The following is a 25862-nucleotide window of genomic DNA, read 5'->3' as shown; positions in this document are numbered from 1 at the left end:
TTTACGAGTACTCAAAAATAAAACATGGCGGCGCCCATGAAAGAAGGGTACACTTCCGGTTACTCGCATAGTATATTATGAATAAGCGCATGCGTAGTCAGTAAGCCGCTCGCGCGACTATTAAAGAAATTCAATTCCTAGTTCAAACAGCGTACGTAACGCTCCCTATTGAAGAGTGTAAACCTTATCAAGATTACTAATGGTTGTATTACCCCTAACAATATAATGCTGAGCTATAGATCTCTAACTGAGACCTTAATACAAGACAGAACGACGATCAGAAGGGATATATGAACACAATCTCCGAATTAAAACAATGCGTTGACTTAGTTTCTTGCACAAATTGTCTATATGAAGATTCCATGATAATGTTTCATCAAGTGTTACCCCGAAGATTCCATCTGATTGTGCTTGTAAGATAGAAGTGCCAGCTATCTCTACAGATGATGAGGCATTTGTTTAATTAAGACGACTCCGTCATTGATGACTTTTTATTAAATAATCTTAGATTTTTTAGCATTAATTGAAATTTAATCACTTAAACTGATCAAAGCCCTTTGACAGGAGGAGAAATTCCTGTTGAAACCATATTATGTGTCAAATAGAAGGTTTCAAGTAGAAAAAGTAATCAAACAATGCACTGTGAAGATGTCTTTCAATAATGAGTAAAATCTTGCTATACGATATGAAAAACGGATTGTACATCTGACGCTATCCAGTTACTGAAAGTTTTGTTCGAAATGTGAACAGCAACACAATATGTGCCACTAGTATATTTCAGGAGTTCAGTAGTTTAACTTATGGTGGCATGCAATGACTTAGTTTCACAGCCAATGGTACCAGCAATCTGCAATTTTTTAAGAGTCTCTTTATCTTAACCAGAATAGTTTGCACATCTGATTTGCATATTCATTGTCCAGGAATGTTGTACAATGTAATTAGTCTAAGTGTGAGACAGATACTGGCATATCGGATTGCGTATTCAGTCATTCAGGAGACATCGTAAAACCAGTTGCGTATTTGTACAAACATCGGCACATTTGTTTTTTCCTTAAAAAGCAGAATACTGCCCATAATTCTTGTAATATTATATTTGGACGTATGGTTTTACATGAAACTACTCGCGGGTACAAAGACTGAAAGTGTCTGTACAGTAGGAAAAGCAGTTTGTGGCGTGACTATGCAGAGTTGGAATAAAAATAACTAAGCTGAAGGCGACAGAATTTATTCCGATATCGTGTCAGGCTTCATTATTTATCAATAAGTTTAAAGTAAACGGAAGTTTAAATTTTGTGATTTGAAACGCTACAACAAAGGCTAGAATGGTTGAACTGGGTAAACATTCGTTTTAACAAAAGAACAATTCATGTCCTCACAATGGCAGAGGTCTTTATACGAATTTTATGACCAGACACAGCAGACAAGGCCGCAATCCATTGTGTTTTAAATTTAGAATGCCTATCTGTTTTCCCGTTCATGATTTTTATGAAAATGTAAAAATGTGCAGGTAGAAATAAGGTTTATTTTTATAGTTTTTTGAAGAATCTGCAGACAAACAAAGATTTACATTCACACATTGTGATCACACCATTTAAAAGGCACGCAATCGATGAACGGGAACATTCACTCGTGATTGTAAGTCAAAAAGGTAAGTTCATCTTTTTTCTTTCATTGTTTTGCGGGTGTTACTTTCTGAGACATACTTTTGTCCAATCGACCTGGCGACCGTGGTATGTTAAAGGAATGCAATGCAAGAAATTCTTTTTTTAGTGGTATGTAGAGTGTTTGCTATCATTTGTTCAACGTGATTGCAAGGTATTAGGCGGAATGCAGTGTTTAGCATGTCGTCTACAAGAAATTCATCGACTGTTCCTGTAATCTGCTCTACTATCAACTTAGTTTTGCATCTAAGACAAGTAAGGACCTCGCCTTTGAGCAACGTTAGTGAGATATATTCTATGTATAAAACATTGTCTTTTTCCCATTGAAGACATGCATTCGACAGTGTGTGTGTATTACTGGATGAGAACATGACTTCACGAGATTTTTAAGTCATCATGAGACTAATCCTTCCGTAATTTGCAGCAAAAATTCGTATCCGGTGCTGATTTCCAGTACTCTCGACGGAAGATGAAGATCGTGATTCTGTTTGCCTTGTTCTGCTTGGCATCCCGTGGTTAGTATTATCTTATCACTCGTGTCATGATCAGTTGCACGTCTGTTAATCGATATGGGGGGGGCGGATATTGATCGACTTTTATCTTGAATGAAAAGTACCTAAAGTTTACCGATAATGGAATATGGCTTCGGCCCTTGCGTTTACTCTCAAGCTAAATTTTAGATAATTGACAATGCAACCAAGAGATCTGGACAAGGGATGGACAACGTGCCATGTACAGACAACTCGTCGTGAGAGAAGACAAATCTCTGACCGGGGACTCGACCTCCTTACCTAAAACTGCGTTTACCATTGTATATGTCATTGGGGGTTGTGTATTTTTGTAAAGTTTTCCTACATACAGCAGCCTTTGACATCAACCATTATGTACTTCAGGTTCAGCGGGCAAGAAGAAAAATAAACAACCTCATATCTTGCACATGGTGGCTGACGATCTGGGTAAGATTTATCTACAGTCAAATTTTAAATTTTAATTTTTCAGTTAGGCTACTGCATCCTTAACGTATCCTTCTTTGGCTCCAAGAAAACTGATAACTGCTTCAGTTAAGAGAAAGCAAAGTTTCTGCAACAAGGATTTGGCATGATTTCTTTCTGCTTGGAGACATATTGCAATTTCCTTTTTCATTTGCAGGATGGGATGATATAAGTTGGCACAATCCTACTATGATCACACCAAACCTACAAGATCTGGCTGACAATGGTGTTATCTTGGACAACATGTATGTACAGACATCTTGCAGTCCGTAAGTATTGCTACAATCAGTAATAAAAATGAAAGATTCACCTGTTAAAAACCTGGTGATCGGTCATTTAATTGTTGCTACGTCATCATAAACTGGCCTCAGTCGCTTGGCTTTTCTCCGCAGTTGTTACTGGCTGGCCTAGCCCTACGATATATGCAGAAGCCTAGCAAAGTATATTGTTTCCATCTGCTTGCAATTTACTCTGTTTTGACACTTATACGCTCAAAAACTAAGTCTAAGTAATAACAGTGAATATTTACTGCCATATAAAACAAAAATGTAATAACATAGAATTTCAGAATTACAACATGCTTGGATGATTAGTAAAACGTTTCTGGCGACAGAAAATAACGCCATCTGCATTTATTACAAACGTTCTCCTTTGATAGATTTGGCAAAAATTGAACTAAATACAAAGTCAACTTCTCTCAAATACAAAAGATATTTTGTGTAGGAAACATCATTCGTCGTACCGACCCGTAAAGACTTCGTTAGCGTTCTGTACAGTTCCACCGACGAGAAATATGATAAAGTCAATAAGAATGTTCAATCTGTCAGTGTACGGGTGAGTTTTTCAATGGGAGAGCGGCAACACTGACCAGCAATGTTGACTCTGGCACAATGAACGTCTTATTGGATTTTTAAAATCTGTCGAAGGAGAACATTTGTAATGAATGCAGAAATGTTTTTCTTATCACCCTATAGTTGTTATTCCAAGATTTTTTGAAATTCAATATAAAGTAAATTACCTGTTAAAGTTGTCTCAGTTCATGTTTTTTATGATTCTTACTTCAACTTTAAATAACTCACCGGATTAAGTGCGCAAAAGCAAAATATAGATATTAACGTGTGGGGGTGCTGTGTAGCTATTTATGATAGTGATTCAATCATCCTATCCGCATTAGTCACTTGAGGTCACGCGATTAAAGTATAACTAGTAGGCCAGAGCTTTTCCGATTGTCCAAGTCGCTGAATTTTCACTTGTTCGTCTCCTTTCATAACCCGTTCCTGCTTGATGACTGGTTACTATTCGGCCAAGATTGGATCTCAGGTAATGAATAAATAGATTAATAAAGACAAGACATATTACGAATATCAGATATTTAAAAGCGAACGGACTTAAAGAGGACACCAGAGACAAATATTACGAAAAGACATTCTTAGTAGCGTTGGCGAAAGTTCACTTCCTGTCGCAGTAATTTTATACTAAATATCAGAATAAACGGAAAGAAAACGAAAGTACACAGACAAAACTAACACTCAAATTCTAAGCATGTTTCATTATTACAAATCCAGCTTTAGTCATTAGAGACTTGACAAAATCTTCTAGTGGACGGACTTTGTTACACTAAAATCATTTCGTGTTTTGCAAACTATGCTTCATCTATAAATGGTCGGAAAAGGTAGCTTTATCACTTCTTGCAAGTCTGAGATTCAGAACATGTAAATATATCGACCATCCTGGATTAAACTTGGACTTATCCGATCAGGAACATCAATATTTTGAACTCGCGAAAAAGTTACATTGTTGAAGGAAAAATTCTTGTGAATGATGTAGTCCAGGAAGAACCCAGAATTATCAGTTTCAGGTTGCGTACAATATCGACTGGTGAAATATCAATCGAGAAAGCCTAACATTAACCTCTAGATGGCAAAGATATGACAATTTCTCTGAAAAAAGTGTTTTACACACTTTTCTTATGCTTTATATCGTTTGGTATTTCAGCATTTGGTCTACAAACCTGACCGTCCACACGGATTGCCGACATGGCTGACCACGTTGCCTGAGATATTGCAATCAAAGGGATACGCCACGTATGGTGTTGGCAAGTGAGTTATCTGATAGTGATTGTTGTTTCTCCGGTGTCAGTTGGCACCTTCGCATTCGAATTAATTCTTGAGTTCAATTAATCGAGAAACTTGTTAGATGGTATAGTTTGCTGGTCGGCGAGTCCATGGTTATTACGCTCCTGTCATAATCCGAGCTATCTCTCTCAGTCTCTGTTTGCTTCTCTATGCCTCTCTCAATACATACATTCTCTATTCGTTCATACATACATGCAAAACACCCTTCCTTCCATCCATCCATCCGTCCGCATACATACATACATACATACATACATACATACATACATACATACATACATACATACATACATCATACATACATACATACATACATACATACATACATACATACATACATACATACATACATACATACATACATACATACATACATACATACATACATATACATACATACATACAAGTAAGTTTACGCTAGAAGACTGACCCACTTAATACTCTCTATTATCAGATGGCATTTAGGTTACTGCAACGAGTCTTACATTCCAATCAACCGAGGTTTCGATCACTTTTATGGTTTCTATCTCGGATCTGTCGACTACTATACTCATTTCACTTCAGAGAAAGGTAAGACGTGCAAGGAGAAGCTCCGTCGGTCCGAGTTGACCAGATGAAGAAATGAAGAAAAGCTGATTAATCTTGGGAAAAACAGTTCGTCAATCTCATTCACTAATCTTAAAGGCAAGCTTTGAGGAACGCGCTTTACCATTACGATCACGTGATCGGCTAGGAAGGCTTAAAGTTATGATCATTTTGGGCATTTGTTTAAAGCGTTTCTTATTTATCCATCGCTTTTTATTAGTGTCGACAAATTTGCTGTGCCAGGAGGGACATGCTTTCTATAACAGCATTTACATATTTTGTATTATATCATACCAATATATTGATTACTCAAATACAGCGATCGGATTGATCGAGACGCGAAAGAACCATGGTATATTGGCGATACACACGGCTGGCATACGCGCGAGCTCTCAGCTTGAACAAAATTCCGTTTTCGACGTTCCCCGCCGAATTTCAATATACTGTTATGATATATTAGCAATAAATTACACCCAGCGAAAGTATACCACTCGATTTTGACCAAAAATCGGTATCGCTCGCGTGCATATATATCGTGAAGTGGTCAAAATCTCGTGGTACACCGTCTCTGGGTGCGCTTTATTGTTTAAATATCCAATACCACGCCGTGTATGTGTTCCTCAAAAGCCTAAGAGAGAACATGTTCACATTTATGTTCACAGACAGGCCAAGAGTTTATATTGCAGAATTCGCCTTAGATAACTGAGATATCAGAACACTTTGCACAGGAAAACTGAAGCTTCACACGATCTAACTCTGACTCCACTCATTACAGGACCCTATGGTTCGGACGCGTTATACTACGGTTACGATTTCCGTGATGATGGTGAAAAAGTAGAAGGAGAGGGCGTTGATGACGTGTACTCATCCGTAAGTGTAATATGAAAATTCTGCATGTGAAAAAGGATTTATCCTTGTCAAAGCTTACCGTGTTTAGCCTTTTCTGCACTTAAAGTAAATTTTGCGAGTTTAAGAAAAGTTAAAATCACGCGTGATCTTAACTACGTCATTGCATCGGTAAAGGCGCCTCGCTTTACGGCGAGAGCGTTCTCATTAATTTATGAAAAATGTATTGCCTGAAATCTGTCGATTCTTACAATGTTATTGTGTGGTGCAAAAGGCCAACGATTAAATTTGTACCTTGAGATCACATGCCTAGTATTGTGTCGTCAGATTGCATGTAATTAGTTTTACCTCATCTCTCACTACACTGATGTCTTTGTTTCTAGTTATTATTTCGTGAAAAACTCCTGGCATTATCAATGGACATGACGCTAACACACCAATGTACCTCTACCTAGCATTCCAGCTACCCCATTCACCGCTCACTGTAAGTAGATAAATGTATTCTTCCGCCACAATAAGATCATACCATGTTTTAAATCTGCTACCACGAACTTCCTTCTCATCAGTGTATGGAACAGCTTGTGTTTTTCTCTTTTTCAGTAAACTTGAATCTAATTTCGAGGTATGTTGCCAAAATCCTTCAAATTTGAATATTAATAATCTATGAACTTGATAAGCTAAATCGTCCCGAAATACAGAAGTATAACTTAACATTTACATCACTACATTTATATAGAGCCAAAAACTCAGTATCAGCAGTTAAATAGATGTTCATCACGAAAAAGGTTACATTGATATCTCAAAGGTTGCTACTCTTTTTCTTTGTTTTAGGTACCTGACGAATACAAAGAAATGTATGATGGCATTGTTACTAATGATGATCGGAAGACATATTCAGGTATGTGTACTTGATCCGGTTTTTATTTACGCTCCCCTGACAATAGCATGTGCGTACCGAATTGCGATACAACGAAGTCATGAGCCATGGCCAACTTATTGATTAACCCTTTGGGTGCCGTAATTTTTGCCATAGAAATTTTGATGTATAAGTAATTAAATTTGACAATTTTTTAAATTTAATATAATTGATAACTTTGGAACAAATTAATATCACCTTACATTTGCTACGGTATATGAGTCAAAGTTTAGGGAAAATCTGATAAAATATTGTCTACAACTGATAAAAAATTGTCCGCATTATATTTTGTAAAGGCGAAAAAATTGACTTTGGCATTCAAAGAGTTAAGCAGTGCAATCTTACAAATCATTTCCATGCGACGTTCTTAAAAGAAACTTCACACCAGTATTATTCTCAGTATCCATTATACTATATGTATTTATCTTTAGGTCAGGTGACGCTTATGGATGAAATCATTGGTAACGTTAGAAGCGCCTTTGAAGATGCTGGAATGTGGGACGACACATTCGTTCTTTTCCATTCTGATGTGACCATAGCATTAATTCACTTTCTCCCATTTCCTGAAAGTCTATAATTGAATGAGAGACACATTGCATCACAGTAAATGTAATTTGCACGATGAGAAGACATTTAAGCTCATTTAAACTCAACCTTTCATATCGCGAGAGATATTTGTTGCCTATGTTTCTAGATTACTTATATGTAGACTAAAGGTGCAAGTATGAACTTTTCAATCGGAAAGCTTGTTCCGTTGATGCTCTTGTAATTATAGGGCAGTATGCGATTCGGAAACAGATATTCGGACTCTCAATTGTTTAATAATAGATTTCATTTACCACTTGTATTTCGGGGCCTATTTCAAAGTTCTTAGTATAAAAAAGGTTTGCATAGTATTTCGAAAAAAAATATTTTACCTTACAGTTAACACTGGAGCGCCAAGTGTTGGTATTTTGTTTCCGTAGAACCAAACTTTGCACGTTGTCCCTATTTTCATTTTTAGACGGAGCACTAGGATATGATTTAGAGTTAAATCAATGAAAGATTGCGCTAAAGTTTAAGTCTTTCACTTTCGTTGCGCATACTACCTTAATGTAAGCCTTCATGCAAATCAGCATAGGTCAACTTTGCCGATAGTGAAGAAATCATGTTTCCATTTTATTTCTTGGGTGTGAGAGGTATTATTAGCTTCGACATTAGTTGGTGTGTATTGAGGAAATATCTCCCGTCATTAGAGTGATAAATATCGCCGCCCATTTGTTCAAGTTGTTGACACTTTGTTCACATTTTTACGATACCTAAATCAAGGGTTATAGTATAACTCAGGATAATAAAATTTTAAGTAACTTAAAATTTTATTATCAAAAATATTATTAAATGCTAAATCGTGTAATATTCCGACAACGAATATCATAATTTCAAATTTAGTTTAATAAGTAAGGTGCTTGCGCATCATTAAAGGAAAACAAAAACAAAACAAAGTAAACTAAAAATTCAACAAAACGCTTTGATATTTAAGCTTCGATATTTAAGTTTTAAAAATTGCGTTTAACAAGCACGCTATCTTTTGACATCATCAGAATGGTGGTGACGTCAAACACGCAGCTAGCAACTTCCCTCTCCGTGGAAACAAAGGAACGTACTTCGACGGTGGTATTAAAGCAGTTGCCATGGCCCATGGCAAAGGCATTAAGAAGACAGGTTACGTCAGCAATGAGTAAGTGTTGTGTATCATGTATAGTCCCAGTAATTAAAATTCTCGGCACGTTTTCTTCAGTGTACGTAACCAAGTTGGTGACCTCTGATACTTAAAAGCTTATAAGGGTTGCACAGATTCAGCTCAGCTGCCCCAGGTAAAGGTCAGAAGTCAGAGGTTGTATTATAGCTGATTGATAAACCTAAGTCCGGACTTGATTAGGCCTATATATGTAAAACTTGACAACACTATCGATAAAGCCACAGCTTCAGTGGACTAGAACGTTTTTTACATTCAGAACAGTTGCAATGAAAGATGTCATCATGTCGTTACTGGGACTGTATGGTATCTAATATTAAAGTAATCGTCACAAATTTAATTTTGAACCGCGTTATTCTACAAGCTAATACGTCAACATATTCAAAACACGTTATACAATTAACATCGATTTCGTTTAATGATACCTTATACATTTCATTGGAAGAAAAAGTTCTTAACTCCAGTATTTTACCTACAGGATGATGCATGCTGTCGATGTGTTCCCTACTTTAATTGAGGCTGCCGGCGGCAAAACTAAACAATGTGAGTGGACATCAGAGAACTTCCATCTAAAATAGATAGACGTATAGGATATTTTGAATTCGGATTGCATGGATGGATGGATTGATTGATTGATTGAAAGATTGATTGATTGATTAAAAGATGAACAGATAGATCGATATATATATATATATATATATATATATATATATATATATAATATATATATATATATAAATGAGGGAATATCTTTTATTTACATATGTAAGACTTCTCAGACGGATGGATAGATCACTGAAGGAATATAATATATAGATCGCTGAAGGAATATTTTCGAAACACCTGACATCACTTCTTGGTCTTATTGGCCAGAGGTCCATATAGTTTTCTTTCTTAAAAATGACTTTGTTTGAGTACCGTCTATTTACTGTCTTTTCTGTGCTGTTTTGTGTCTATGTTTACAACTATTGTCTTACGAATTCTGACCTAATGTCATTGGATTATGGATTGGTATGATTGCGATTATTGAAAGTGTGTACATAATTGTACATACATTAAATGTTTTTATTCGCATTTACACCTACCTATCTGAATATACACTCACGCATGCGAACATTCATTCAATACGCACTATCTATGAGACGTGTTTGGATTTTTCTAAACTCTACTCTCTCTGGATATTTACTTGTCGTTGCAAGACGACATCGATGGTGTAAGTGCCTGGAAAATGATTACCAAACAGAAGAAATCCAAAAGGTCTGGTTTTTTGATCACGATCGATGAGGATGTTCCAAATGAGTCCTACGGAGCCGCTATAAGGTGAAAAATACTTTCATATATATGATTGGGATTATGCCGACAAGTTGCATCTGTTAAAGGGAACGTCCACATTTGTCCTTATAGTGCTGTAATTTTTCCCACCTAAATATTAGTGCAACCTTTACGACTTGTTATGGATTTCCCTGTAATATGTTGATGATTTTGGACAAATTGATATCACTTTTCATGATGAGCAACGGATATTGATCAAAAAATGTTGAAAATCTAAACTATCCAGAGCTGAAAAATTGCCTTGGTTATATTTTATAAAGGTGACTAAAATACGTTGGCATTCAAAAGATTAATTATATGACCTGAGCGAAATAGGGAAAATTCAATGCGATAAACAGCTTTCCATTTGGCAAACTTAGATATCCTATGTTTTATCTTCACAGAGATGGAAAATGGAAATTCATCCAAGGATATCCTGCATTCAGTTTTACTGAACAACATCGTGAGTGAATTGTGTTTTTGTTTGTGTCATCAAGACAATTAGTTTTACTCTTTAGAATTTTAATGAGCGGCATCCCACGTAATCAACTAAAAAGGTAAAAACAACCATACAAAAAACAAAAGCACCCGTGCGACTTTGGAGAAATTTGAGATGACCACAACCAAAACTCATCTCAGTATATCTATCAAAAGATAAAAAATGCCTAGTCCACTTTTTTCACAGATTCCTTTGTATACCAAGGAATAATCTGGCTATTTTATCTTAAAATCTAGGATTTTGATACCACTTTTGAATTCGTTTTTCACAAAGACTTCTTAATTCAGTGTTTTATCTTTACTTTATTTTATTCTTATTAGGTTTTATTTAGTGTAGCCTGGTAAACTCCAGAGAGAGTTTATCTCCTCGAAATTACACCAAATTTAATAAACAAAGGCTAAAAACTAATTTTAAAAGAGTACAAAAACAAGCAACCACATTTAACAACTGCCACATTCAACAGGGACAACATGAAAGATTTAAATTTCTGCGCATATGTTTGAAATACAAATTACATCAATGGGCAGTAACTGCTTTTAAAAAGGACAAGTGTACGAAAACATCTGACTTCTATTTACACCTTATTCAATTCCATAGCTCCCTTTACTGACCATCTTTGTTTAAACATCAAGTTTGGTTGTAGGGATATCAAGGAAATTAGCTGTAGTCATACGGCTGTGACGCTGATTGACATAATTTTCTAACATTTCCCATCACATACAATTGGGCTACACCTTTCAAGGATTCAAACACTGCGCACATATGTTTGTATAACATTCTATCAGGTAAAGGCAAAATATGCAATCTAAAATGTCCATCGGTAGAATAGTTTTACTAAGGGCCCATCATAACACTAACGGCGCCTTTCTGTAGTTTGAATATCTCGTTTATATTTTCGCTCGTCCCCCATTCACTGCAGCAATAGTCTAAATATATAAGTACATTATATATATATATATATATATATATATATATATATATATATATATATCTATATATATATATATAATATATATATACATATACTGAAGTATACAGATGTCCTCGAGGGAAATTACAGTGCTCAATGCAAAAAGCAGAGCGTTATAAATAAACAGATTACTTCAAGTACAAAGTAATGAAATCTATTACTTAAGTTTCATGCATCTTGCAATCCTCTATCTGAGGATTGCAAGATGCATGAAACTTAAGTAATAGATTTCATTACTTTGTACTTGAAGTAATCTGTTTATTTATATATATATATATATATATATATATATATATATATATAAGCTTTACCTCAAGGAAGGAAAATATATATATATATATATATATATATATATATATATATATATATATATATATATATATATATATATTGCTTTGTATTATGTTTGCCTAGTGCTTAATGGTAAATGCCGTATTGCACGTCTACGTAAAGCTGACAATTTCATAAATTGGATTAGTATTTGACTTACCAAGTTTACAATTTAGCACATTTCTTGGTAAACGTGACAATCTCTGAAGTGTGATCATAAGCATGGCCGAACGTCTTTGTTTCGCTTGTATTGAGAACCCTATAAATTTTGCAAGGAATTGACAATATGCAAAGAATTTTCTTGCTTTGTAAATGGAAAGCTACGGCACTACTCAGAGGTCGTCGCCTACCCATATCTTTTTAGCGCGTCGACCACAAAAAGGCGGAAGGTGTCATGAGCCTTTGGGTATGGATATTCGCTCAAAAACATCCTTTTCTGTAAACGCTGCACGATCCACCCGCAATTCTGGGTCAAACATGTACTTGTACATGAAGCTAAAAATTATTAAATGTTACAGATTCAAAGCGCCAACTTGATTTCTTTTTGTATCATTTAATTTCATATTCTCTTTGTAATTCTCCCTTTCATTAAAATGACATAATCTTTGCGCATTTAGTGAACTCATGTACTCCTGTCACTTGATAGTCACCGGTGCGGCATGTTCACAATAGCCTCTTTATACAAAAACATTTTATATTCAAAGATCATAAAATATTTTCAATTTAAATCATGCAAATCAAAGTCAGCTTGCTTACTTTGAAAATACTTTAAATTCTAGGAGCTGGGGCGGTTTACAACCGCCCTCAAAACCCCCAAACGAATTCTAAAATATGTAAATAGAATACAATATAAATTTAAAGATATGGGACATTCCTCCAATCAGTTGGTAGGTTTAAAGACAATGTCAACTGGTTGCAGGAGACAGTAGATGTTGACAGATCTTCATATAATTGCATACTAACGTGTTAATTTAATGTGCAGCTTCTGCGTGTCTGCAAAATATAAAAACACCTTTATAGAATTAAAGGTAATTTGATGTGTGAAAGGCGTGTGTCTGCAAGAATTACCACTGTTTTCTTTTTCACCTGTATTGGTATCTTAATTTCATAGAAATTGAAGATATACTTGTTGACGGTATACTAAAGCTAAAAAAACACTTCTGCGGCATTGAAAACGTCTCAATTAGATGTTAGAATGCGTACATAGATGAAGTTGTATTGTTTTGACAAATCGTTATATAAAGAGCCGCGTTCAGTGTCACTTGGTAACTGAATGGTTATTTCAATTGCAGTGTACTGGTATGAGACACCTTACCACACTGAACCTGACGAAAAAGCAGACTTACCATTACCTGATAAAGATGCAAATTTCTTTTTGACATGGAAGGTGATTATACTCTATAAATTTTATTCTTATTGGCCAAATTTTTGAGTGCATACACATGTGTATTTATGAACAAAAATACGTTAAATCACAACAGCAACGACAACAACAACTTCAACAAGAAGAAAAGAAATGACAAACAAACAAAAGAAATACTCGCTACTTCAAATATTGTGTTACTGAGACGAAGCTATACAAAAACATTTCATGTCAATGCTGTGACACAACTATTTTAAATTACGTCTGAAATGTGTGAACTATGCTTCTGGGTTTCTGGGTTTTATAACACCTCCGCATTGTATGAGCAACTTCAGCTTCTAAAGATGTACAAACCTTTTTCCTTTCAGCTGATCCAAGTGAAGAATGCAATGTAGCCGATGATAACCCGGATGTTGTGGCAGAGATGCTGGCTAAACTGGACGAATATAGAGCGGTGACATGGACCGACTTCCCTCCAGACGATCCCAACTGTGATCCCGCCCTCACCGACAATTGGTGGACGACTGGATGGTGTACAATCAACTAAAATCTATAATGTATTGAAGATCACAATTTCGATCTGACTTTACATTTCAATTTATTATTAAAACTTTATCCTATCGATTATTAATTCATCACACAGTCTAAATCTCAGTAGTTATGAATTTGTGAAAAATATTGGAATTTAAAATGAGTTTATTAATGTTAGGTCTTAGTTATGTATGGTATAGAATCTTGTCATTATATTCCTTATTCATGAAAACAAAGCGCGCCAACACAGAAGAACAACACAAATATTATTACCTATTTACCCTTCGCAAAGGTATATGGTGTAGATGATTCTGTCCAATCAACTTTATTCATAATGTATCTTTTATCTAAAGTTCAATAAAATTTTACATCGCTATTTATGTCTGAAGACCCCTTTCAAGATGTTATTGGTCTTAGCTTTGATATCTTTCTTCTTAAAGATTCACCATGGAATATTAAAATCATCCAATGAGTTGAAAACATCATAATATATGTGTTTTCAGAAGCGCAGCAGTTGTTCTTCTCATCACAGATGAAAAAAATGCACAGATGTTGCCACACTGCCAGTCAACAGTGACTAGATGTGAAAAAGAACGGTTAAGTCTCATTATGTATCAGGCTTCTGATGTATGTCGTTCACTCGAGTTGAAGTAGTTGAACTTTAAGGACTCTCGACTACGTTGCCAGGACAAGAAATCTGACGACAACAAAGACATAAATTTACCTTTTGCGAGGGCATGTGATGCTAGAATCAGTCCAGACCAAACAGCACGAAGTGCTTGTACACATACTTCCATGAGGGAAATCGTGCACCTTGTCTTCAGATAGATTGCATGCTATTCAAGAGGAAGGAGGTTATGTCAGCGAGCGGAGACATTTACTACAGGATACAAAACGCACGCGGTCCTCAAGACTGTGCAAAACATATTATCATATTTTTCTGACCCCCTCCTGTCATACAAGATAAGAGACTTAACCAGCCGTCTGACATGATAGAAAATCCGAGACCCCGAGCCGTTCTGGTCACACCACTGCTAAACTCAACTCTCTGATGTACAAAGAAGTCCGCTGAAAATGTATGATTTATGTTTGATTATTACAATAATGACAAATCGAATTTAATAATTTAGAAATAAGCCATTATAGATTTGCTTCCTTGATGTTACTCAATACAAGCTTATGTCTTTAGTATTTACTTTTATAGCGGTCAAATGTAAAATAATTAGTCGACACAGCATGTAAATGCATTTAAACGGTTGCCAAGTCAAATTATGCAGGTTTGGTATGAACATAATAAAAAATACCAATGGATGATTTTACTTTGTCAAAGTTTATGCGGTATTAATCTGGTGACAGCTTACATAGATTAGTGACTTACCCATGCTCGCTTTGACACAGAAGGCAATCAAACAGAAAATAGACGACACATCGTGATAAATCTTTGCGTAAGATTGGCAAAGGACAAATGCATGACATAGTAAAGGAGGACAAGAGTAATATCAACTCAACCGATGATAAGATAAGACAAAGGTGCCCAAATTTTGTAGTGTTAATGCTTATTGGCAACAGATAGAATAGCCAAACGTATAATAATATCATAAACAAAAAACAACAAGAAACCTGTGCTGAGACCATGATATCTCTAACCCCGCCCCACCCTAAGGACGAACGTTAACCCTACCTTCTGTGGCAATACACTATTGGATGCCTCTTGCAAATCTGACTCTATAGTAACTACTACAAAAGTCTCATCTACGTCAGATTTGAGATACGACAACCTTGAGAAAAAAAGAAGCGCAGAGCATCAGGGCACATACAGTTTATTTCATAACGTTACCTCCAATTAATCATGTCAGTCGCAAAACTAGCCGGCCTCTGAGTAAAAAGAAAAATCATCAGCCTTTGAATTAATTAGCAGAAAAAATGCATATACATTTTGGCATGTTGACGATGATAAAGCCTCCTTCCTAATGCATTAGTCGTGTTTGAGTATCTTCAATTTTAAAACCACGACTGCGCACTGTTTAGTAATCGAAGTTTTGCGATGTTTGTTATAATTGTCGGATGCCGCCAATCATACAAGATGACAATAAATGGACGAACAAGCTGAGAAAACCACTGAAATGATTTCTCAAAAGTAGGAGAGTAGTTTGCAACTGTTTGTCAGACAAAATTCATTACATGCAAAGGCGATCATAACTTTTTCGAAAAGAAAATCTTACCATGTCAAGGCAAATTGCTGATAGCAGCAAAAGCCAAGTTAGCATGAGAATATAAAACTCGTAAAAACTCGTAAAATTCAAGAAAAAGGAGATTGAAAGGTATCTGTCCCGCTTTAAAATATCTAATTAAAGGCCCAAGGCGCTTTGATTTACTAAATGCAATGGACTCACTGTCTAAATAAACCAACAACAGAATATTATTAGCCTCTTGCGCTACAAACTCTACAATGTCTCATTTGATGTGGGTGAGTTAGAAATTCTTATGTTAATTTCATGTTCAGTAGTTTCAATTTTAGCATTTGATACCCAGATAGGACTTCTACTTACTACGCTAATACATTGTGAAGCATGTTTTTTTAAAACTTGTTTCTTTAGTTGACTAAATTTTGTAAATGCAGCTCGTAGATGTTTATCTGAATATTAAAAATGTTCAAGTAGTTTAGGAATGAAATATATGTATACTTTCATCCGTTATATTGTTAATTTCTTAATTCCTAAAAATGTACCATCACATTTACATCGTCATCTGAGTGAAACAGAAGTAATGGCCCTGACATTAAGACACATTTATCACCTTAGCATTTTGCAGTTACCATATTATTGTCCGCAAGTCTTATCAAAGTTATTTCCCCTACCAATACAAAATTAGGCAAAGGAAGAAGACATAGCACATCACAAACTCACACACGTGCCTTTCAATATTTGATGTTAAAAGAGAGAGTGTTTAAATCACGTGTAAGCATCAATGGATCTCCCGAAATGTCTACATTCATTGAATAAAATCAAGTACAGTCTGCCAAGATATGACATTTAACAGTGACACTCAAAATGGACATTGAACGTTCTGTTCCATGTAGTACATAAGGCTATTTCATGATTGCAAACATGCATTCGTAACTAAACTCTGATGAGGTGATGTTACAAGTTTAGTACACACACATCATTTAAGGGCTTTTAAATGGTAAAGAAGAATATTTAATCACTGGGAAAAATGCTTGTTATACCTTCAGTATATTTACGTATATATACGTATATGAAAAATAATACTAATTGCATACGTAACGTATATCTTTGTATATAGAACATTCCAAGACGTTGATATGCGTAGCGTATATCTTTGCAGATCAAGAGTATACATAGTGCAGGTCTTTGCACACTACGTGTACTCTGTACTCTATTACTATACGTACGTGTATTCTGAAAGTATATGACACATGTACAGAATCAGTATATGTGTATATATCGTGTATATCAAGTATTTTGCCAGATGTAAATAATTGAAAGGACACTTCTTGTTCGAAAGAAATCATGTTTTTACCTCTGAATTTGCAACAATTTATAAGACCCATGAATGGAGTTCCATTTGTATGCAAATTATACAAGCATCGAACTTTAATTGATAATGAAAGAGCGTTCTGAGGTGGTTGTGAGAGGATACTTTGAAGAGAATACAATGGTAGTAAGGAATTAAGCACAACACCTTTTTAAAACAAAGTGAATAAGTTTACTCTTGCCTGTAATGTATATCCTGTCGATGGTATTCCTTGTTTTTTTAAAATACTGGTAAACAAATAAGTGGATCTAAAAAAACGTGTATCATTGCTATGTACCATCGTATAAGCCATTCGCGTCAAAAGATATAAAACACACAGAGACAGTCGTAGACAGATATCGGCAGACACACAGGCATCGATATAACAATACCTCAGTTGTGTCTCATGTATTGAGGGAAACGCAGAAATGATCGGACACGATTTGGCATCGAGTCTGTTTTTTTTTACTTGGAGAATATATTACCTGCAGCAGCGGCATACTCTCAAATCACCTGGAGGGACTTTGTCGTGTAAAATTAGTCTTGACTTGATCTATTAAATATCTTACAACGAGGTAATAAACATGTTGTTCAGGTTAACCTCTTTTCTGTTGATATATCTCGTGATAACTTGAGCCCTCATTCGTTATATATATATATATATATATATATATATATATATATATATATATATATATATATATATATATATATATATATATATATATATATATATAATCCCATGGTATTTTTCTCTGTTTGACGTCATCGTATACGAGTGTTTTTCGCGGAGCCGTACAACTTCGAGCCGAAGGCGAGAAGTTGTGCGGCTCCGCGAAAAACACGAATATACGATGACGTCAAACAGAGAAAAATTCCATGGGATTATATATTTATCACATGAACAGTCTTCTTATTTTTCTTTGATGTGGATGGATCAAAATTATTGTAACAAATTGCATGATTTTTATCGCGATTTTGTGTTTTATTTACGCGGATTACTTATATTTAATGAGTAAAGCGGTCCGTCACCTAGGAGATGTGCAAATGTTTACAGGTGTACTTTCATTCATAAATCCCATTAAGCTAAAACTTTGATACATGGAATGGTATCTCCACCAATCAGACATACGGATTCGGTCACGTGCGCGTGTCAATCATTGTCTCGCGCTGGAGCGATGCCAGGGCAAGTCTGCCATCGCCGGGCATAGCTTTCACCGCGCTGGCGACTGATAACGATAGTATTTTGAGTTATTTAGAATATTTAGAATTATATTTATAAAGCGAATGCAACGGCACGATCGAAACAGTAGTTATCATTCTTAGAGATGCTGTGGCTTTTAAAATATCAAGTTTACGGCCTTGGCGAGCCCGAAAGTTTCAGATCGATGACACACACACTGTGACAGTGTACGCTTGTGTAGTGGGCACTGCCGTCACCGGTCTCCGCCGGTGGCCATCTCAGTCGTCAATGTTTTCGTCATACGGACTTTGATATTTGCTGTAACACATATATCGCCCGTAGGTACTTCCCAATTTTGTTACTTGACGAGAACTCTGTTCTGTTGTGAGTGTTGTCCGAGTCAACTTTCGAAATGCATCGGATTCTACAGCGCTGCACTGCAGAGTTTACGCTGTACAGTTCGACAGCTTAGGCTTGATTCCGATCGAGAAACAACGGAATAGTATTTGTGTGATGAAGGAAATTTATCGTTGTTCGTCGATATTTGGCGTTCTATGTCGCTTTCCCGAAGTTTATACAGTATTCATTTATTAAGTTGCACTTTCGTTGAGGTGTATCTTTCGGGTTTATCGCCAATCGGGATCGCCAGGTACGACGTCGCTTGGCGATCGCCAGGTACGACGATATCCACATTAGCCTTGCAACTGGAACCGTGACGTTACTGAGCCAAACGATCGACGGTATCCTCATTCGATTCTTGGGAATAGTAAAGCTTTAGCGACTCGAAATTTCGTTGGGCATGCCTTCTATGTTTCCGTATCTGGATTTATCGGGTCACCTTTTTGTCAAAATGCCATGAGAGCACGGCATCGATCACGACAAATCGGTCTGTGTCGCGACGTGCACGTACGAACGGTACCATTGCAGGAAAAAAAGTTCCGGTTGATGACGTACAACAGCGGTAATATGGATTTCTTATCTGTGCTGGTGTACGTCACACAGGTGGAGATACGGGCCAGTTCATGTGATATATATATATATATATATATATATATATATATATATATATATATATATATATATATATATATATATATATTATATATATATATATATATATATATATATATATATATATATATATATATATATATATATATATATATATATATAGAGGGCTCAAGTTATCGTGAAAAATCACAGAGGGAAAAGGCCGAAACGTCTCTTTTGGCTTTTACAAATGATGTATCATTATTGATTTAAAAAAAAAATATACCTACCCAAAAATTATGGATCACATTTAAAGGCATATAGACAATTTTCAAGTCACACTTATTGCTATTATCTTTTATTTGAAGACGCACATAAAATACACGGTTAGGGCTCAATAAGAATTATCAAGCGGGAAGGCTTGAGTTTTTCAAAAAATAATTCGTCTATTCAGAGATGCTGTTAAAGACATGCACATTTTTGAAATCATACTAATTGCTGCTGTTTACTAATTCAAACCGAATAAAAAAACCCATATTAGGGTTAGAGGAAGAATAAATAAATTGAAGGGCTAGTTTACAACTCTAAAGAAAGGACATATTTGAAGTCTTGAAGACATTTTTAAGTCATGTTGATTTCTATTATTTATACTTCAAATACAAACAAATATGAGATAATGGCACGGTACAAACTTAAAAAGAGTGGGAACTCGTGATTTCAAAAATATACCTCCCCTAAAAGGAAGGTTTTGAATTCAAAATGCTTACTGCTAGTAAATACTTCATATTAAATCAGATTGAAATATGAGAAAAGCCTGAAAAGGTCTATGGTTAGCATTCTTCTAAAATGCACAATGCCGACCAAGAGACGAATTTAAAGTGATATTGATAATTCTGAAGTCATATTGATTACTGCTAGGTAATAATTCAAGCTGAATGTAGGAGTAAGGCTTGCGACAGAATTAGCCTAGGGGATGGGGCTGGTGGGTTCACGAGATATGCACTTTTGAAACGTACTTTGATGTGGCAGTGGAAGCATATCGTTAGGGAAAATTTGAAGTCACAATGATTTTTTATTCGATGTTAATTATTGGACAAACAGTCGAATATGCTGCAATCAGATTAGCAAAGGAAACGTTGGAGATCACCTGGGACACTTTTGGAGTCAAACATTTTGTTTGAATTCAATGCTGCTGGTTATTTTGGTAGTGAAGGATATAATCATCAGATAATCATCGGGCACTCGAAAGGTCAAATATTGCCTCTATTGAATACCACCTGTAGCATAAAGTTGTGAAAGCGTATCTGATAAGATTCAATGGGCATCTTAACTGGGAAGACTCTTTTCAAATCTAAGTATTTGCTTCTATTTAATGAAAGTATTTTAAGACAGCGGGGGAAGTACATGGTCATCAGATAATCATTGGACACTTTAGAGGTCGTGGGAACACTTTTAAGCCAGATGTTGTTATAGATGTTGTTGAATCAAATAACGGAAGGGCAAAATGATCAGATTATCAATGGACATTTAAAGATTCTCTGCGACATTTTTGAAGTTGATGTATCTGCTTCCATTTTACAAAAATGGAAATTTGATATAGCAATTGAAACATATAATCAACAGAGTGTTCACACTTAAGGGGTCATGAGGGACACTTTTGAAGCCAGGTGTAGTTTTTCAATTAATTATCAATTATTAGGCAAAGCAGAGGAATTTTACTTTAATCACATTAGCAAGGTACATTTTAGAAGTCAGCCGGAACACTTTTGAAGTCAAATAACTTCAATTAATTCAGTGCTACCACTTCGTGGTTTCTCCGTGGTCGAATGCAATTAACAGCTAAACAGTAATTCCAGTCGACCACGGAGAAATCAACTCTGCCAAAGTTGAAACATTGTCTTGCAGCAGGTCAGATGTAGTCAAAACAAATACACCTGAAAGAAGTGATAAGACTTGGACAGTGCTTAGACATATGTGGTGGTTTTGTTTAGACTACGTCTGACTTCCTACTAGACAATGTTTCAACTTTTGCAGAGTTGATTTTTTATGATCGATTCATGTTACCGCTTTGCTGTTAATTGCACCCGACAGTGTTAGCAACACCTCGATTTAGACAATATGTCTAGTTCGTCTAATGCCAATGCTTCAAAGCAATTCACTGTAAATGTTCTAGAATCTCATATCAAAATATGAATAAAAAATCATAAGATTGTGTGAGAATCAAGATAAACTGAAAAACGGGACATTTTGAGGTCAGGGAAGTGTTTGGGGTATAAACGTTTGCCAGGTTGCTTTCCTGAACGAGAGAAATCAGGTTCTTAGCATTAAATGAGCCATAGTCTAGCTCAATGAGTGAAGTTCTGTTTGTGGGACAATATATTCAAGTAAGTAGATATGTTTAGAACGTGATTAATGGCTGTGAGATTGTGTGAGAATCAAGATAAACTGAAAAAATGGGACATTTTGAGATCAGGGAAGTATTTGGGGTCTAAACTTTTGCCAGGTTGCTTTCCTGGACCAAAGAAATCAGGTTCTTAGCATTAAATGAGCCATAGTCTAGCTCAATGAGTGAAGTTCTGTTTGTGGGACAATATATTCAAGTAAGTAGATATGTTTAGAACGTGATTAATGGCTGTGAGATCTTGTGAGAATCAAGATAAACTGAAAACAAATTGAAATTTTGAGATCAGGGAAGTATTTTGGGTCTAAACTTTTGCCAGGTTGCTTTCCTTAACTAGAGAAATCAGGTTCTTAGCATTAAATGGGCCACAGTCTAGCTCAATGAGTGAAGTTCAGTTGGTGTTACAAGATATTCAAGCACAATTGAACTATGATGATTAAGTGGATAGGTTTAGAATATGATTAACGGTGAGAGATTACGAATAGGATAACAGTTTGTGAGCTTCGTAAATTCTCTCGTGCCATACCCGACCAGGATCTTTTTCAGTACAATATTTGTACATCCTCTATTTCATGAAAACAAATATAAATAAACGAAAAGGTATTTTATTACAGTATCCTGCCGTCTTTTATTGAATGTATCGTAAATCCGACATTGATATGGTGTATGGTTCTGCTAGAGTACATCTGACCTTACACAAACAATAAATGAACCGTTAAAATGGATGTTAAATTTGTAATCACAAGTTGTTTTCGGAAACCTTAACATGAAAATGGTTACTCTTGTCTGTATACTATTTAGTTTACACAAATTAAAGGGCATATTTCAGTATAAAGAAAATCCAGTATAAAGAAAATTCTATATAGTTTCGATCGGAACTGAACTCACAGTGCACAGCACCAATTCACCTAGCGAAGACACCACAGTCAAACCCGCTCGGCCAAATCCTCACCCTTAAAAAAGAAATGTTTAAGAGTCGAGCTAAGTTATTACAGTTTTTCTATCTGCGACCGCTCCACACGCAGTCCCTCTAGAGTTCATGAGGCATACTCGCTATCACACATTGTACACAAACTTTATCAGAGCAATGAATACATCACTTTCGTGGGCGAAAGACACAGCGTACGGCACCCAGTTACCTAGCGAAGACATCACAGTCAAAACCACTCGGCCTAACCCCACTTTGTACACATACTGGTCACAGACAGCTCTAATAGAACACAAAGACATTAAATGTAGAAAATAAAGCATCTGAAGGAAAATCAATTCCTAGTTCAAAAAGCGTACGTAACGCTCTCTTTTGAAGTATGTAATAATGGTTGTATTACCCGTAGCATTACAATAATATCTAAAGCACTCTGAGTAAGACCATAATACATAAGAAGAGATATAGGAACGCACACTCCCAAGTAAACCAATGCGTTAACTAAGTTTCTTACATAATTATCTATATGGAGATTCAATGATAAGGTTTCATCAAGTGTTACCCCAAAATATTCCACCTGAATGTACTTATGAGATCGAACTGTCAGCTATTTCTACAGAAAATGAGGCATTTGTTTCATTCAGACTACTACGCCATTGATGAGTTGTTATTAAAGACACTTAGATTTTATAGCATTACTAGCAATTTCATCAGTAAAGCGGATTAAAGCCGTTGGACAGGAGTAATTCCTGTTGAAACCAGATTATGTGTCAAAGAGCATATTTGAAGTAGAAAAGTAAATAAACAATGCACTGTGAACATGTCATTCAATAATGAGTAAAATCTTGCTATATGATATGAAAGACATATTATACATATGACGCTATCCAGTTACTGAAGGTTTTGTTCGTAACTGCGGACAGCAAACAATATGCGCCAGTTGTATATTTTCACGATTTCAGTATTTTAACTTATGGTGGCATGCAAAGACTTAGTTTCACAGTCAGTGGTACCAGCAATCTGCATTTTCGGAGAGTCCCTTTACTTTAACCAGAATACTTTGCACATCTGATATGCATATTCAATGTCCAGAAATTGTGTACAATGTAATTATTCTAAGTATAAGACAGATACTGGCATATCGGATTGTGTATTCAGTCATACAGGAGACATCATAGAATTCAGTTGTATATATTTGTACAAACATCGGCATATTTGTTTTTTTGTCTTAAAGTAGAATATTGCCAATATTTTCTGTAATATTATATTTTAACGTATGGTTTTCATGATTCATATTATACTTTATTTCGTATTAAGTGTTTTTATAGTATATGATTTCCTATCATATTAAGAACATATTTCATTTCACGGGTACAAAACTGAAAGTGTCTGTACCAAGGAATAGCAGTTCGTGGCGTGACTATGCAGTGTGGAAATTAAGTCAACCAAGCTGAAGGCGGCAAAATTGATTCCGATATCGTATCAGGCGCAATTATTTATCAATCGAATTTAAAGTAAACGGAATTTTTAAGTTTGTATTTTGAAAAGCTACAACAAAGGCTACAATCGTTGAACTGGATAAACATTCGTTTAACGAAAGAACAATTAATGTCCTCGCAATAGCTGAGTTCTTTATTCGAATTTACGATTAGACACAACAGACAAGGCTGCAATCCATTGTGCTTTAAATTTAGACTGCCTGTCTGTTTTCCCGTTCATGATTTTTATGAAAATGTCAAAATGTGCTGGTAGACGTGAGGTTTATTTTCATAGTTGTTTGAAGAATCTGCAAACAAACAGAGAGTTACAATCGCGCATTGTGATCACAGTATTTAAGAAGCGCGCAATCGATGAACGGGAAAATTCACTCAAGCTTGTTAGTCAAAAAAGGTAAGTTCATCTTTTTTTCTGTCAGTGCTTTGCAGTTGTTACTTTCTAAAACATATTTTCGATCAATCGTCCTGGCGATAGTGACATGTCAAAGGATTGCAATGCACGAAATTCGTTTTTCAGTGGTATGTAGAGTGTTTGCTATGACAACGTGATTGCAAGGTATTAGGCGGAATGCAGTTGTTAGGGTGTCGTCGACAAGATACTCATCGACTGTTTTACTATCAACGTACGTTTTCATGTCAAATAAAGACCTCGCGTTTGAGCAACGTTACTGAGATACAGTCTCTGTGTAAAACGTCGTCCTTTCCATTGAAGACATGCATTCAACAGTGTGCGTGGATTACTGGATGAAAACTTGACTTCACGAGAATTTTAAGTTATCATGAGACTAATCTTTGCCGTAATTTGCAGCAGAAATTCTTATCCGGTGCTGATTTCCAGTACTCTCGACGGAAGATGAAGATCGTGGTTCTGTTTGCCTTGTTCTGCTTGGCATCCCGTGGTTAGTATTATCTTGTCACTCGTGTCATGATCAGTTGCACGTCTGCCAATCGCAATGGGTTGTGGATGAGATATTGATCGACTTTCACCTCGAATGAAAAGTATCTAAAGTTTGCCGATAATGGAATTTGGCTTCAGCCGTTGCTTTTACTCTCAAGCTAAATTTTAGATAATTGACAATCCAACCAAGAGATCTGAACAAGGGATTGACAACGTGCCATGTACAGACAACTCGTCGCGAGAGAAGATGAATCTCTGACTGGGTACTCGACCTCCTCAACTAAAACTGCTTTTCCCATATTATATGTCACTGACGGTTGTGTATTTTTGCAATGTTTTCCTACATACAGCAGCCTTTTGTATTTCAGGTTCAGCGGGCAAGAATAAGAACAAACAACTCATATTTTGCACATGGTGGCTGACGATCTTGATAAGATATTTATCTACAGTCGAATGTTAAAGTTTATTCTGTTAGGCTACTGCATCCTTAACGTATTCTTATTTTACTCTGAATTTGATAACTGCTTCAGCTAGAGAAAGCGAAGTTCCCGCAACAAGTGT

The 25862-nt window shown here is 35.8% G+C and overlaps 1 protein-coding gene and 1 long non-coding RNA gene across 2 annotated transcripts in view; both read left to right on the top strand.

The window, feature by feature from the left end:
• Positions 1–25862, top strand: part of LOC139119607 (arylsulfatase B-like) — a 67504-nt gene that overhangs the window by 29785 nt on the left and 11857 nt on the right. The window contains exons 13-14 of the mRNA XM_070683452.1: positions 9349–9413; positions 10070–10190. Coding sequence (XP_070539553.1) covers positions 9349–9413; positions 10070–10190 — 186 coding nt within the window. The remainder of the gene's footprint in view (positions 1–9348; positions 9414–10069; positions 10191–25862) is intronic.
• On the top strand, positions 24694–25731 carry LOC139148133 (uncharacterized). Its single transcript, XR_011555886.1, has 3 exons — positions 24694–24797; positions 25212–25302; positions 25670–25731. It is a non-coding gene; the product is annotated as an uncharacterized lncRNA (long non-coding RNA).

Source organism: Ptychodera flava, chromosome 2, assembly GCF_041260155.1.
Source record: "Ptychodera flava strain L36383 chromosome 2, AS_Pfla_20210202, whole genome shotgun sequence".
Taxonomy (NCBI): domain Eukaryota; kingdom Metazoa; phylum Hemichordata; class Enteropneusta; family Ptychoderidae; genus Ptychodera; species Ptychodera flava.
The sequence above is the reverse complement of the archived record's forward strand: the minus strand, read 5'-3'. Positions and strand labels throughout refer to the sequence as shown.